General features: G+C 40.8%; 1 protein-coding gene across 1 annotated transcript in view; it reads left to right on the forward strand.

Annotated features, from left to right (window-relative positions):
* Nucleotides 1-14,282, forward strand: part of ADCY7 (adenylate cyclase 7) — a 79,658-nt gene that overhangs the window by 38,209 nt on the left and 27,167 nt on the right. Inside the window, exons 5-9 of the mRNA XM_033156757.1 lie at nucleotides 7,071-7,220; nucleotides 8,303-8,448; nucleotides 9,472-9,583; nucleotides 12,283-12,410; nucleotides 13,497-13,655. Coding sequence (XP_033012648.1) covers nucleotides 7,071-7,220; nucleotides 8,303-8,448; nucleotides 9,472-9,583; nucleotides 12,283-12,410; nucleotides 13,497-13,655 — 695 coding nt within the window. The remainder of the gene's footprint in view (nucleotides 1-7,070; nucleotides 7,221-8,302; nucleotides 8,449-9,471; nucleotides 9,584-12,282; nucleotides 12,411-13,496; nucleotides 13,656-14,282) is intronic.

Raw genomic sequence — 14,282 nt, forward strand, 5'->3', positions numbered from 1 at the left:
TTCCTGCTTGTGCGTTTCCCACTGGCATCTAGTGCTCCACCGTGAGAACAGGATGCTGGATTAGATGTTAACAAATGCTACAACTGGCTGAAAAGTCATTGTGGTCCATTGCCCATGTGGTGGGATGATTAGAGTGCTGGAGTAGGACCTGGGAGACCGGGGTTCAAATTCCCACTCAGCCTTGAAGCTCACTGGGTGAACTTGGGCCAGTCACTCCCTCTCAACCTAACCTACCTCACAGTGTTTCTGCGAGGATTAAATGAGAAGGGAGAGGGAACCATTGAGCTCCTTGAAGGATGTAAATAAATAGGATAAATACAATTGCTGAGGCTCTCAGCAATTTTCAGGTGGTCCGTAGGGGTTAAAACTTTGATTTAGCAAAACACAAAATTTCAGAAGCAAGAAGAATACTTTGTTGTCAATGCACATGTTATCAGTGCACATGTGTGTCATAGCCCAATGCACATGTGTGTCATAGCCCATATAATCTTAGAAGAGGTTTCATAAGGACTTCCGCAGTTTAACTGGGCTGCCTTTTAAGTCGATCAAAATGTTTTTAGTCAGTTTAGTTAAGCAATTAAAACACAACTTTATATTCACATTTGGTCTTGTATGTTAGAAGAATAAGTGGTAGTTAGAAATAGCTGTGTTGTGTTTTTCTGTTGTCTTGGGATATAGTGTGTTGCTTTCTGGGTGTATATTTATTCTTTGTTGTTCTTCCATGTGGATATTGGCTGTTTCCCATTTGTTGGCTTCATAAAGCTGGTGGCATTCTTTTCAGGAGCCAGAAAGAATCTTGGACAAATTTATCAAGCTGTAAAACAAATACCAGTCTAGGAAGTCAGGCTGTAAAACACTTTTTTTCTGGTGTGTCTGTGTCTGTCAGGGTTTCAGAATTTGGGCACAGAGTACAGAAGGTTTAATCATGCACCTGTTGAATTGAATCGCACCCACTGAATTTTTTTACCTGAAGTGACAGTAAAATTGTTTTGGGAAGCAGATTGTGAAGTGTAGAAAGAGTGCACAAGTCCTGCATTTGTATCTCATTTTTTAAATTATTTTTTTCATTAAAGCAATATGTTTCCTGCTGGGCAATCCAGAATCCTCTTCACAATGTTATAATTCACGCTAAATACCAAGAGGGAATGTTGGGCTTTTCATGAAGAGGGTTGGGTGTGTTCCTAAATTACTTGGAAAAAGGAAAGAGAAATTCTCATGGCTTTGTAACACTGGTCTGTGCGCCAGTTGCACTCTGCCAGTGAATTTTCACAATTGCTTGGCAAGCACCAGGGGTCTAGTCTTGTAGCTTTTGAAATCTGATAAACAGCTGGGTGTAAAGGGGCAAAGCCTCTCTGATTCAGGATCCACATACTTGAGGTGTGTGCGTCATGTCTCGAAGGGTGAGGTAACCCATTTCCTTCCCCAAATGATTGCTGCTTAGTGAAATGATGCAAGCCCTTCTATTTAACACTTTGCTCTCCTTTCTTCTCTTTAACGAATCTCTTTAACAAATTTATCGGGAAAACTTTTCCTTTTAATTTTGATTACTGGAACATTTTGAAGCATCTCCTTTATATTAAATGCTCATTTGACACCCTGAATCTCATTTGATTGATTTCAGTCTTTCCAAGAAATGGGTTCTAACAACAATTTCCTCCTCATTTCAAGATATTTGGTCCTCAGGGATCCAATCAGCAGGTGTGTGTGTGTGTGTGTGTGTGTGTCAGAATTCCAGGAAGATATATTGGGGGCTGATATTTGGAGAATGTTGGGGCTAAGTTGCACATTATGTAGGAGTTCTGAGATGGGATCTCCTGCCATATTCTGTTTTCCTTTCCTTATTTCATTTCCGCTTCAGTGCATGTGTACAGTGTTTGACCTCCAAATTTGGCCAGGAGTGTGAGGAGGAGGCTGAGGGTGTGTATAGTTCATTTAAGCATCCTGCCTTGTTCTGAAACTTGTAGCAGATTCAAACCATACATTTAAAGCAGATGGCTTCCCCCAGAGAATTGTGGAAACTGAAGTTTGCTAAGGTTGCTGGAAATTGTAGCTCGGGGGGGAGGTAAACTACAGTTCCCATGATTATTGGATGGAAGCTGTGTGCTTTAAATGTATAATGTGGACCAAAGGTTGTTGTTTCAGATGCCCTGAGAAGCTATGGTACATTGAATTCTTCTGCATTGCATTCAGGCACATCATGTAGGGCAGGTATGGGGAACGTTTGGCCCTCAAGGTGTTGCTGAACTATAACTCCCACCACCCCTGGTCATCAGCCATGTCTACTAGCACTGATGGAGAGTTTTAGTTCAGCAAAGTCTGGAGGGCCAAAGGTTCCCCACTCCTAACTTAGGGAGAAAGTGCTTGCATGAGTGACCAAAAAGCTCATTCATACCTCTTCTTGTTTGCTTGTCTTAACTGGGCCAGTGCATGGTTATTTATAAGCCGGGGGTGGGTTTTTGTGTGTGTTGAATGCCTACATATAATCCACTAGAGAGTGGAATGTGGTAGGAAGAACTGGTTACTGTTACATGTATTCATACACAGTTCATATGTGAGAAATTCACATATTGCTTAATGTGGCCTGGATGGGCAACTGTGGACTAGTTCAGCTTTGAATGCTTTCTATAAGCTTTCTTCAAGTTCCATGGTCAATGTTTTGGCTGGATCTCAAACCTGGAGAATGATGTGATTTTTCTTCTAAAACCAAATACATCACCAAACCGCTAAATGCATGTACTCATTTGTTTAAAAGTTTTCTCCAGCCCATTCATTGTATAGTCATTCCGGGATTTAGAGGAAACATGAGATCAAATAAAATAAAACATTTTCCTTTATAGTTGTTAGTAACCACAAATTGACTCAGTCTTAAGTCTACCAACATCGCCCCTGCAGAGTTAAAGTGGCAGAAAGCACTTAGAATAAGCCAACATCTGAATGGCTGTAAGAATTGTTTAACGGTTAAAATGTTGTGGTTACAAAGTGGAGTGTGGGATTTTTGCTTGACTACACTAATATATTGATCCTTCTTGTTTTGCTGTCAGAGTTGCTTCTTTGATTTGCTAACAACAGGCCAGAGCCAGTCATGCTGGTTTTCCAGGGGGGGGGGGGAATATGGAAAATATTCCTTTGAAAATTTGGATAATTTGCACAGATTTTGCAGTTCACAACATAGGGTGATCTAATTCAACATGTTTATTTTAGTAAGCAAAGTAACAAAATTTTGAAACCGATAAGCTTACCAAATTTTGTATTTACCATTGAAATCCATTCATTGTTACTCTTGATCTTAAGCAATGGGACACTCTAAACGGTAAAAAGAAAGCACAAGGGGGGGGGGGATTCCACCCCACACCAATGGCCAGATCTTGCATAGTCTTACGCTCAGGATTGGTTCAGAAATCATGAAAGGACATTAAACTATGGATTGCAGTGATGTCAGAATTGCCAAACCATGCTTTTCAGTTGGCCAACAAGTGTTGGAATCCATGGGTGACTAACCAACTAAGTTTTGGCATGATGTGTGGATTGACAAACCATGGTTGTGACCACCACTCTGCCTTCAGAGGCTACCGAAGGCACAGTAAACTTGTGAAGAGTAAACGAGTGAAGTAGAGTGCTGAGAGAGAGAGAAAACCAAGAAAGCAGTTTTAAATGTATTTATCCACTGAAGATTTCTCACTGGACCTTCATCACAAGTGATCCCAGTGACAACAGGGTACAATCAACATAATCACAGTAAAACAGTGGGCAGGTAAAGCAAGCACTCAGTCTAGACGCTAACATCCTGTAAATGCCTATGTAAACAACCATGTTTTCAGCTCCTGTTGAAAAGCAAAAAGAGATGGCACCAGCTGTAACTACATAAATTGGGGGCAGGGGCGGCACCACAGATGAGCTTCCAAAAGCGTAATTTCCCAAAGTTAAGGAAGCTATAATTTCCAAAAGTTAAGGGGAAGCTATACATTGCTACTCATCATGATGGCTATATGCCTCCTTCAGCATCAGAGGCAGTGTGTATCTGAACCTCATTTTCTGGGGAACATCAGTGGCAGAGGGTTATTCCCCTCATTTCCTGGTCCTTGGTTTTTGAAAGGCACCTGACTTGTTGCTGTCAAAAGCAGGATGCTGGGCTAAATTAGCCTTTGGCTTGATCCAGAAGGGTTATTTTTAAACCATGTTTTGAACTTCGCAGCACTATTTGTGCAAACCATGGTTGGGCATGATGTTTGAACTGAGCCAGAGTGACAGTGATGGAAATGCTTGGGTTTTTTAAAAAATGCTTTTAGGGGATTTAAATTTATCCCCATCGTAGTTCTGTAAACTGGAGAGGAAGAGAAGAATTAAAACCTGTAGCATGTTCTCCCTACGAAACTGTAAATCACAAATGATGAATGTTATTTGACAACTTAATGTATTATCTAGATTAATAACAATTGGCACATGTTGCTAATTCCTGCCTGCTTGAGTGCTAAAAGTACACCAGTCTACTCCCTGTTGCCAACCCTTTGACTGAAGGCAGGAACTGTCCGTTTCACAGCCCCTCCAGTCAACCTACGTGAATTAGGCAATGTGTACCACCAGCAAAGAAGGCAGGTTCAAACCAGACAGCTTAGGATGACTTGTGAAAGAGAGCCAAGATATGCGCATGCACACACACACCCCACCACCACCACCACCACCACAACAAAACCAACCTTCCACTTGAGTTGCTAGCCAGTTTGACTTGCCTGGAGGAAAATTCCTTTCTGGTCTCATAGTTAGTTACTGGGTGCTAGCAAAATCCATAAATGAGAAATCCTATGTGTAACTCTGTCATCTTCCCCCCCTAGCTGTTCTAGGGGATATTCCAAAGGCTTTGCATTCAAAATTCTGTAGCTACCATTGCTGAGAAACCTGCAGTCTGGATATGCAAAATGGACCCAGCTATTAGTAGCCTGTCCTCCTCCTTTATGCCAAGGACGCTTTTACAGTTTATGGTTTATCCTGGCTTGCAAAAAGAGAAAAAAGTTGTTCAAAAGATGGAACAAGGAGGCAATGGTGGCCACCAACTTGGATGACTTTGAAAGAGAATTAGACAAATTGGAGGATAAAGCTATTGATGGCTACTGGCCACAATGGCTCTGCTCTGCTCACACAGTTGGAGGCAGCAGTGCTTCTGAATACAAGCTGCTGGAAACTGTAGGAAGGGAGAGGGCTGTTGTGCTCGGGTTCTGCTTGTGGATTTCCTACAGGCATCTGGTTGGCCGCTGTAAGAACAAGATGCTGGACTAGATGGGCCATTGGCCAGATCAAGCAGGCTTTTATGTAATTAACTCTTCCTTTGTAATATTTGCTATGTCTTTTGTTTCCTTGTTGGTTAATTTCCCCCTTTGCTAACGGCATAAAAAAGGGGGTGGGGAGAGAACCTGCCCAAGTTATTAAAATACGTAATTTCTTTTTTGCCTCAGTTACAGTGTATATATTGGAGCTTCATCAGAATACTGTAGTAGATGAGTTAATTTCCTTAGGCTTGGATGTTGCTTCACTTTGCTAATATTGGCTATTAAATCATGGTCCTTCTCAAAGCAGTGCTCTTGCTGCCTGACTGTTCACCATCACAAGTGCTTGCCTATACACTCATTAATTTTCTCCCCATTGCTCCCCTTTCAACTGAACAAGCACTATCTCTTTCACAGTTTCTAAATGAGTGTTGCATTCGTACCTGAATTCAAGAGGAAGCACACCTTTTGTACAAAGGGATTGTTAAAAGGAAATAAACTTTGCCTTTTATAGCCAGTCAAGGAAGAGAGTAGAAGTTTTTTTTGTTTCAGGTTCAAATGGGGTGAAAAAATTACATCACCCTACAGATATTGAAAGATTAAGGTTTGGCACATGGAGCAGGTAGTTCTGATTACAATATATCACAGAAGTAAGACAGAAAAATCCTAAAATGCAAAATTGTGGGGAGACCGTCTTGATATTTTCTGCAAGCCTACCGGTACTTGTTGGAATAGTATGTCACTATCCACATTCAAAACTTTTCAGGGTCTTTGTTTGATGGGTAGCGGCATTATTGAGTCAGCTGATCTTCGCTGATTCTTTCATATTCCAAGATCAACGCCTCGCCTGTGTGTTTGTGTGTATTTGTTGGTGGGGGGGGGAGGCTTATCTAGGAAGCAACTCATGAAGTTTCTTTATATCAGATCAGACTGTCTACATAGCCAGTATTGTCTACTCTGCTTGGCAGCAGCTCTCCAGAGTCTTAGGTACCTCTTCTTCCTCTTAGCACTGCTCCTTGAACCTGTGAAAACCAGAGGCTTCAAAGAGCAGTGCAGGGATGTTTGCAAAAGGGTTTTCAAACAGCTCATGCTACACTTTGAAGTCCCGGCAATGGGACTTCGAAGTGCAGCATCGCCTGATTCTACAGTGATATCAGATGAGGGATGGTCCCACCCACCTGTTAGATTTGACCCAGCTGGGATGGGGACATAAGGATCTGGCTTGCTAGCAAGAGAAGGGTCCTCACCCCTGATTTTGAAGGATCACTCACACTTCCTTTATGAACTAGCTTTACGTATGTTTCCAGATTATCTGAATAAGGCCTGCACCAGTATTAGCCCGCTCGAACATTGAGATCAGCATTTGAGGTCATGTTCTCTGGTCCACTGAAGCAAACCATGACTGGTAAACCAAGAACAAACCTTGTCTTCACATCATAGTTTGTTTGGAGCAAAACGAATCATGATTCCTAGTTAGGACATACCACTAAGCCAGGAACCATGGTTTGTTGCTCCCCCTTGTGCTATTAGACCACGTAGCACCACGTTGATACATCCAAGTACGTAAAACAAAATAACCCCATGATGTCTAGCTAACTTTGGGGGAAACAGCAGCTGGTGCAGGAATATGGAAACATACATATAATGTGCAGTTATATTGACTGGGTAATGAAACTTGGGCCAGGAGTCTCTTGTCAAGTGCTGGGCAAGAGAACAGAAAATGAGCTGATTTAGCCTTAATAAAGTTCACAGGTTATTTTGCTTATAAAATTTTGAGTTTGTGATGTTGGGGCATTTTATTTATTTCCTCAGGTGCTTGCCAATGCTTTCATTTTTCTCTGTGGTAACCTGATGGGTGCATTCCACAAGCATCAGATGCAGGATGCCTCGTGGGATCTGTACAGATATACTTTAAAGTGCATCCAAGTCCAAATGAAGCTGAAGATTGAAAAGAGGCAGCAAGTGAGTGAATCAATACTTTAAATACGTACACACTTTCTAGGTCTTTTGACGTCGGCCATACCAGGAGATCATCACTTTGTCAGCAAGTTCTGTAATGGGTTGTACTTAGAAGTATTCAGTTGTTCATGCTCACCAAAGGACACCCATACATGTGCAAAAGGAGTCGGCAAAACGGCTGGAGTAAAACAACCCGTAACTGAACTCATTCCAAAATTTCCATTGTAAGAGAACATTGGACCATGTTTTTGGCTGAATTAATGAGCACCTTTCCCACAAAGCAATTTATTCTTTCCATTTCTATGACCCTCACCACCACTAATGCTGACGTTTTTAGTTTTTTATATATATATGTGTGTGTGTTACTTTGCATTACTCAGAACTTTATGAGGAAAGCAATGTTTTTGTGGCTTTCGACTGCAGACCTATCCTCTTTGTAATTCTGATTCCTCCTTCTTTTTAATGGAATTGTAAGGTCGACATATTATAAGAAGCCCCTTAAGTGCGTATAACATTTATAAACCACTTGATTCTTAAAAAGCAACAATCCTACAAGCAGTTTACAAAATAATAATAATAAAACAATGAAATTATCAGTAAAAACAACTATTTAAAACATTTTTTAAAAAAATTAAATAAAAAATAAACTAAAACCTGATTAAAACTTGTGTCACCATTCTGCACGTGACTTTTAGCAGGCGCTGAAAAGAGTACAGTGAAGGGGCCTGCCGGATGTCAATAGGCAGGGAGTTCCAAAGTGTGGGTGCAGCCACACTAAGATATCATTTTCTTACAAGTACTTGTAACAGTGCTAGTTGCACAGATTGAAGTGCTTTAGAGCAGTGTTCCCCAACCTTGGGCCTCCAGATGTTTTTGGACTACAACTCCCATCATCCCTAGCTAGCAAGACCAGTGGTCAGGGATGATGGGAATTGTAGTCTGAAAACAGCTGGAGGCCCAAGGTTGGGAAACACTGCTTTAGAGGATATATATGAGGCAAAGCACACTTGCAGGTATTTATTCTGAAACGGTGTGGCCTAAGTGCTAACAAAGCAAAATGAATAAGACCTACTCTTCCTTCTTAGGAAAGCTTGCTTTTATCGATACTGCCGGCTCATATCTCCATGGGAATGAAACTAGCCATCATAGAACGCCTGAAGGAAACCAACGACAGGAAGAAGCACGACAACAACTTCCACAGCCTGTATGTGAAACGGCACCAGAATGTTAGGTGAGCTATGTAACTCGTTCTGGTTCTGTTAATAGTTCTTTCTGCTGCCCCAGTATACTAGAGACACAATCCAGTTCTTGCCATTTATTTGTTTTGCAACAAATTCTGTGCCACTGGCATTAAGCAAAACATGGCAGAGAACAGGATAAAATTGATAAAATTTCATGCATAAAACAAATGGAAAATATAATGCCAAAGTTATATTTGGGCCAAAGTTGTAGAGGGTTTTTTTGGGGGGGGGGGGGGTGGAGTTGTTGAGCTTTTTTGAGATATATGTGTGTGTGTGTGTGTGTGTGTGTGTGTATGTTTTAAAACTATTTTTTTGGAAAATTGCAAAAAAAAAAAAACACAAAACCAACCACCACTTCTAATACGGGCTGCCATATACACAGGTTTTCCCGGACATTTTTGCCGCTTTCCAAAAAATCCGCCTGGATGCCATTTTTGACAGGCGAATCCCAGCTGTGTCAGGGATTTTCCAGACATATGGCAGCCCTATATTGTATCAGCACACTTGGATTACCCCTCAAGGGAAAGCCTGGCTGAACAGGTGAGCTTCAGTACAGTAGGTGCCTGCCTGATGTCCATTAGAGGAACATTCCAGTGGGCAGATGCTGCCACACTAAAAGCCCTAGTCTTAGTAGAATATGTGAAACTTGGGGGCATATATCACTCTTAAAGGCTTATATCCCAATGATCAAAATGATGGACAGTTGATCTTGCAGGATAAAAAAAGAGCAAGTGAATTTTGCATGTGAATCAATTGCTATCAGAAACCAGGGGATCCATTTCAATGAGGAGTAGAGTAGATGATTAAAGGGTTGTAGTCAATGTTAGTTTTGCCTAAGTTGGTCATCCATTAATTTCAGTGGGCCTACTCTTGAGTGGAACTAACATTGGATGTAACCCATAGTTTGGTGCGTATGTGTGCATTTCTTAGCTAATGTCCACGAAGTTTAAATATCTACATTGCTGATATAGAAAATGAAAAACAATTTAATTGATTGTGGCTTCCTTGCATAGCATCTTGTATGCAGACATTGTAGGATTCACTCGTCTGGCAAGTGACTGCTCTCCCAAAGAACTGGTGGTGATGTTGAATGAACTCTTTGGCAAATTCGATCAAATAGCAAAGGTAAGCAACTTCTTGATAGATAGAGAAGCCTCTTGTCATTTTAAATATTATGTTTTAAATACCGTATTTACTCGAATCTTAATGTACCATCAAATCTAATGCGTACCTCAATTTTCAAAACCTTGAAACCAAAAAAAGTATTTGCTGGCGAATGTAAATGCGCCATCGAATCTAATGTGCACATTAATTTTCACAACATAATTTGGTCAAAAAAGGTGAGCATTAGATTTGAGTAAATACAGTAATTATAGATAAAGCCTTCCAACTATTATTACACTGAGACTAATAAGGTGTAGTTACAGTGCGATGGTCTGGTTCACTTGTAAGCTAAATTGTGGTTGGGTTTGGGCAAACCATTGGCTGTATTTGGATGTCACACTGAACTATGGTTTAGCACCATGGGAACAAGCTACAGTGAGCCTTGAGCTTGCATACTCCCCCTCCTCCTTCCTCTCCTTCTCCTGTATGGCCAAGAGGACTTCAGAAGATTCTCCTTCAAGTTAACAGCAGCTTCCTGCATTATCCAAACCAGGAACTTTAGCTAAACATTGCTAATGTTATTTTCAACTAGCCAGCTTCAAAAGTTGAAGTTGACATGTATGAAAATAACCTCCTTTAATGTTAAGCATTAACCCCAGTTTGTTAGTCTGGATAATATACATGCTATAGTTAAAAGTGAAAGTTCCCAAACCCAACTTTCCTTGCTGTACAGGCAGAGGAAGGGGGCATACAAGCTCACTCCTGCATGTGCATGTCAAGCTGAATCATGGTTTAACAGAATGTGTAAGCACAGCCATCATTTGCTATTTGCATCCAGATTCGCAAGCTATGGTTTTCTCCAAATCTGACTGGTAAACTGATTTCATGCATTGGTTCCAATTCTGGTTCGGAGGGCAAATGCAGAACTTAAGCTTGACAATTGTGATGCCGTGGCAATGATGCAACCTTGGTTTGGCTGTTTCATCTGAACCATGTGTAAATTACTACTTACTCTGTACTGTATTTTGCAAATGAAGAGAAGTTATGTTTAACAAGTTTTAAATCTCCCAAACTCTTATATTTATAAGAGTTAATAGCAGTTGATAGGTTGAACATGCCATTTTAGCGCAAAGGAGTTTTGTGTGTCTTCAGAATCTCTGGCCTCAATCTATATTATATTCTTTCAAAGTACTCGTAATATTCACTGTACTGAGCATGTGGGATTTATGGGTATGAGAATCTGTCTCTATTTATGGAAGGTTCTATTTCCAACCATTTCCAATCTATTAATATCATAAATGTTCCTGATTAGGGAGTTATGGTCTAAAAGTGTTCTGTCGTTGAACTATCTCTCATTAAAGGCAAAGAAGCAATTGGGACGTTAACTTAATTAAGCCTTAATGGATGTGGTAGAATTGAATCACTAAACGTACTGAAACAACTTGTGTGCTAAAATGGAATAAATGCATAATTAAGATGTTTAAAGTTCTGTCTTCCTTTTTCAATTTTTTTTCTTGTTTCTCATACAATTCCTTGCCATGTTGGTTGTTAAACGTTTGCGGAGACTGGAGAAGGATGAGGAGGTGGCCTTGCTAAACATCTGAAAAGATTTATATTGAGGCTAACCACTTATCCAGACCATTATGGGGAGGGATGTTTTCCATTCCGCCCTGTGTTCATCACACGCAGCTTACGTTATCAGTATTTGTGGTTGCTGCTGCTTTCAGTCTGCGAACAATACAGGCGTCTTCCCATGTACGTGCGCGTTCAACTTTTGCACGACCGTGTATATGCATGGTGCCTGGAAATAATTAAATCAATTTTTAAACTGCAAAAGACGTGAAAAACTGCAAAAATAGCTTTTTTAAAAGCGAGAAAACAGCTAGTGCAACCCCAGGACCCTTTGCAACTGCAATCTCACGAGTTTTTCAAGGGTTTCCATAGGTTTAGAGGGTGTTTACAGGCTTTTCAGATGGTGTTTTCCTCTAGACATGATTTCACGTATACGTACGACCCAGGAACATAACCCCCATGTAAGTGGGGAGATGCCTGTAATTAAGTGATTGGGTTTCCCCACTTGATGTGTGTTTCTTTTGCGGTGAAATGAGTAGGGTAAAATAACAAGATGACAACATAATTTATATAATTTGTTCGTTGCAGCAGCTAGCGAGACAGATAATGTTAGTTTCGGCAGAAGACGAACTGCAGCAGAATATTCAAATTTGGTTCCCTTCTGGACATGGGCCAAATAAGCACACATTGGCAATTTCCACTCTTATTTCTGTTTTTGCTGGAATTCTCCAACATCCCTAATTATGTGTTGATTTTCAAGACCCATTTCTGCATGCACAACAGGACTTCCTTCTGGCTGAGCTTCGTAGGGAAAAACTGGTGATGGTTGACAACTTATATTTCAAAGAATCTAAGCTTGTCCACCATTACTGATTAGCTGTGATTCCTGCATTGCTGAGGGTTAGACTACATGGCCAGTTTGGACCCTTCCAACTCTGTAATTTTATGATTTCTCATAGTCCCTGAAAAAAACTCCTGAGGAGCCCCAGAGTTCCTCAGAACAGAGATAGTAAAACAGCAGCTCTAGATAAGGTCAGAGTTGTTTGTTCTACAAAGTAAAGCCTATAATTTGTGTTCCTTAAGATAGATACTTGCTAATTCATATTTGCAGCGTTTCTGATGACTCTCATGTTGTTGTTGTTTTGCAGGAAAATGAATGCATGAGGATAAAAATTCTGGGAGACTGTTATTACTGTGTCTCGGGATTACCTGTTTCCTTGCCAGTACATGCCAAGAACTGTGTGAAAATGGGCCTTGACATGTGCGAAGCTATAAAGTATGTACTTTAAAAAAATGAGTTTAAATAATATTTGGAAACATTAACAAGGTAGAACTAAAGAAAGACATGAGAAAAGGTTACATAGTAGTGTGCAAACTATACGTCCCCAACATGGGGACAGAAAAAAAAATGTTGCTGTCAACCATGGCTTAGCATTAATGGACAAGTGTGGGCCCTGGGAGAGGAGATTGTGGCCTCTTTATTCCTCTCCAGTATTTTTGCTGCTGCATCATAGTTTAGTTAAGCACAGCATCCAAACCTGAGCTCATGGTTTACCTGTGCTGACAAAGCACAAGCTGTAAACCACAGGACAAACCATGGTTATAGCTCATAGCTAGACTGTAGAGAATGAGGCTATAGTAATTGACCCAAAGTTGGGGAGGGTCCATAGCTTAGTGGTGAAGCATATGGTTTGAATGGAGAATGTATTGAGTTCATTCTCTGTTATCTCCGTGCATGGCTGGTAAAGGCTTTTGCCTGAAACTCTGAAAAGCCTTGAACAGTGAATGTAGACAGCACCAAGCTGGATGGATCAGTGCTTTGACTCAACATAAAGCAGTTTCCTGTGTTCCTAAAATGACAATAGACAAGCTGTTCTAAAGCATTATTTGAGTCTGTGTTTGGAAGTTCAAACTATAGCTTGGGTTCTAAATGATGGTTGCTGCAAACCATTGAGCCACTGCATTTAATGTGTATGATAAAACAAGGGCAGGTATTTAAAGAAACATGTGAAAGCATCAGAGATGATGGTTCGTTTCTCTCTGTATTCAATGCTCCTCTGCTCATGAGCATAGACTAAATTGGCTGATGGTCTAGCTCAGTATAAGTCATTTTCCTATATTCCACTGTCCTCCATTGTTTGTATAGATGAAGGTTACTCCAATTTGTTTAAAACACTCGATCCACCCCACTTCTTATCTCATTTGGGCTGTTGACTTGAGCACAGGGTGGACTACATCCCTAAATTTCACATTGGTGTTTGCAGTAATTAAGAGAGAATTAAAGCGCCAGCATAAATTTGTAGGCATTAAGATGGGGGAAGACTAGGCACCTCTTCCAATTCTCTTCTGATCTGTTTTGCAGACAAGTGAGAGAAGCCACAGGAGTGGACATCAATATGCGAGTCGGCATTCACTCTGGGAACGTGCTCTGCGGTGTAATAGGGCTTCGGAAATGGCAGTATGACGTTTGGTCTCACGATGTTTCCTTAGCTAACCGAATGGAATCTGCGGGAGTTCCTGGGTAAGGATTTCCCAACCTGAAGTTGCAATTCACTTGGGAAAGAAGCCTGGTGAAATTATGCCCTTTTTGTCGTGGTGCTGGAGATGTGTGGAATCTTCACAACACCATGAGCAAAACTTAAGTATTGTGCATTGTACCACACTGTTCTGAAGAAGGGCTGTTTATTGCCTCTAAAGTCTATGGATGTTATTTGCTGGTTGATTTTCTTCCTTTAATGCATTTATCATTTGATGTCTTGTCATGGTTGCTCGTCATATAAGCCACAAAGGCTACATCCAAACCATACACTTAAAGCGCATGGCATGGATTTGACCATGGTTTTGATGGTTTGTATGGTTCCATACCATGCCTACCCAATCCATCATTGAACTGGCTCAGGACCATCCGGTTGATTCTCTTTTATATATGAGCTTAGAGGCTCTTCTGTCATTGGATAATCCCCTGCCGCCCCGCCCCCCCATTCTGAGTGTTGGCATTGCTGACGCTTTTCCCAGTGCATAAATAATAACAATTAACTGACTGGAAGCTAGCAAGCAAATGAAACTGTTTAAGTAAACAGATGATCACATTAAGCAGTATAAGATGTTGATTTACATAATTAAAACAGTGTTGGCAACTCCCCGCGCA

Source organism: Lacerta agilis, chromosome 8 (genome assembly GCF_009819535.1).
Source record: "Lacerta agilis isolate rLacAgi1 chromosome 8, rLacAgi1.pri, whole genome shotgun sequence".
Lineage (NCBI taxonomy): Eukaryota > Metazoa > Chordata > Lepidosauria > Squamata > Lacertidae > Lacerta > Lacerta agilis.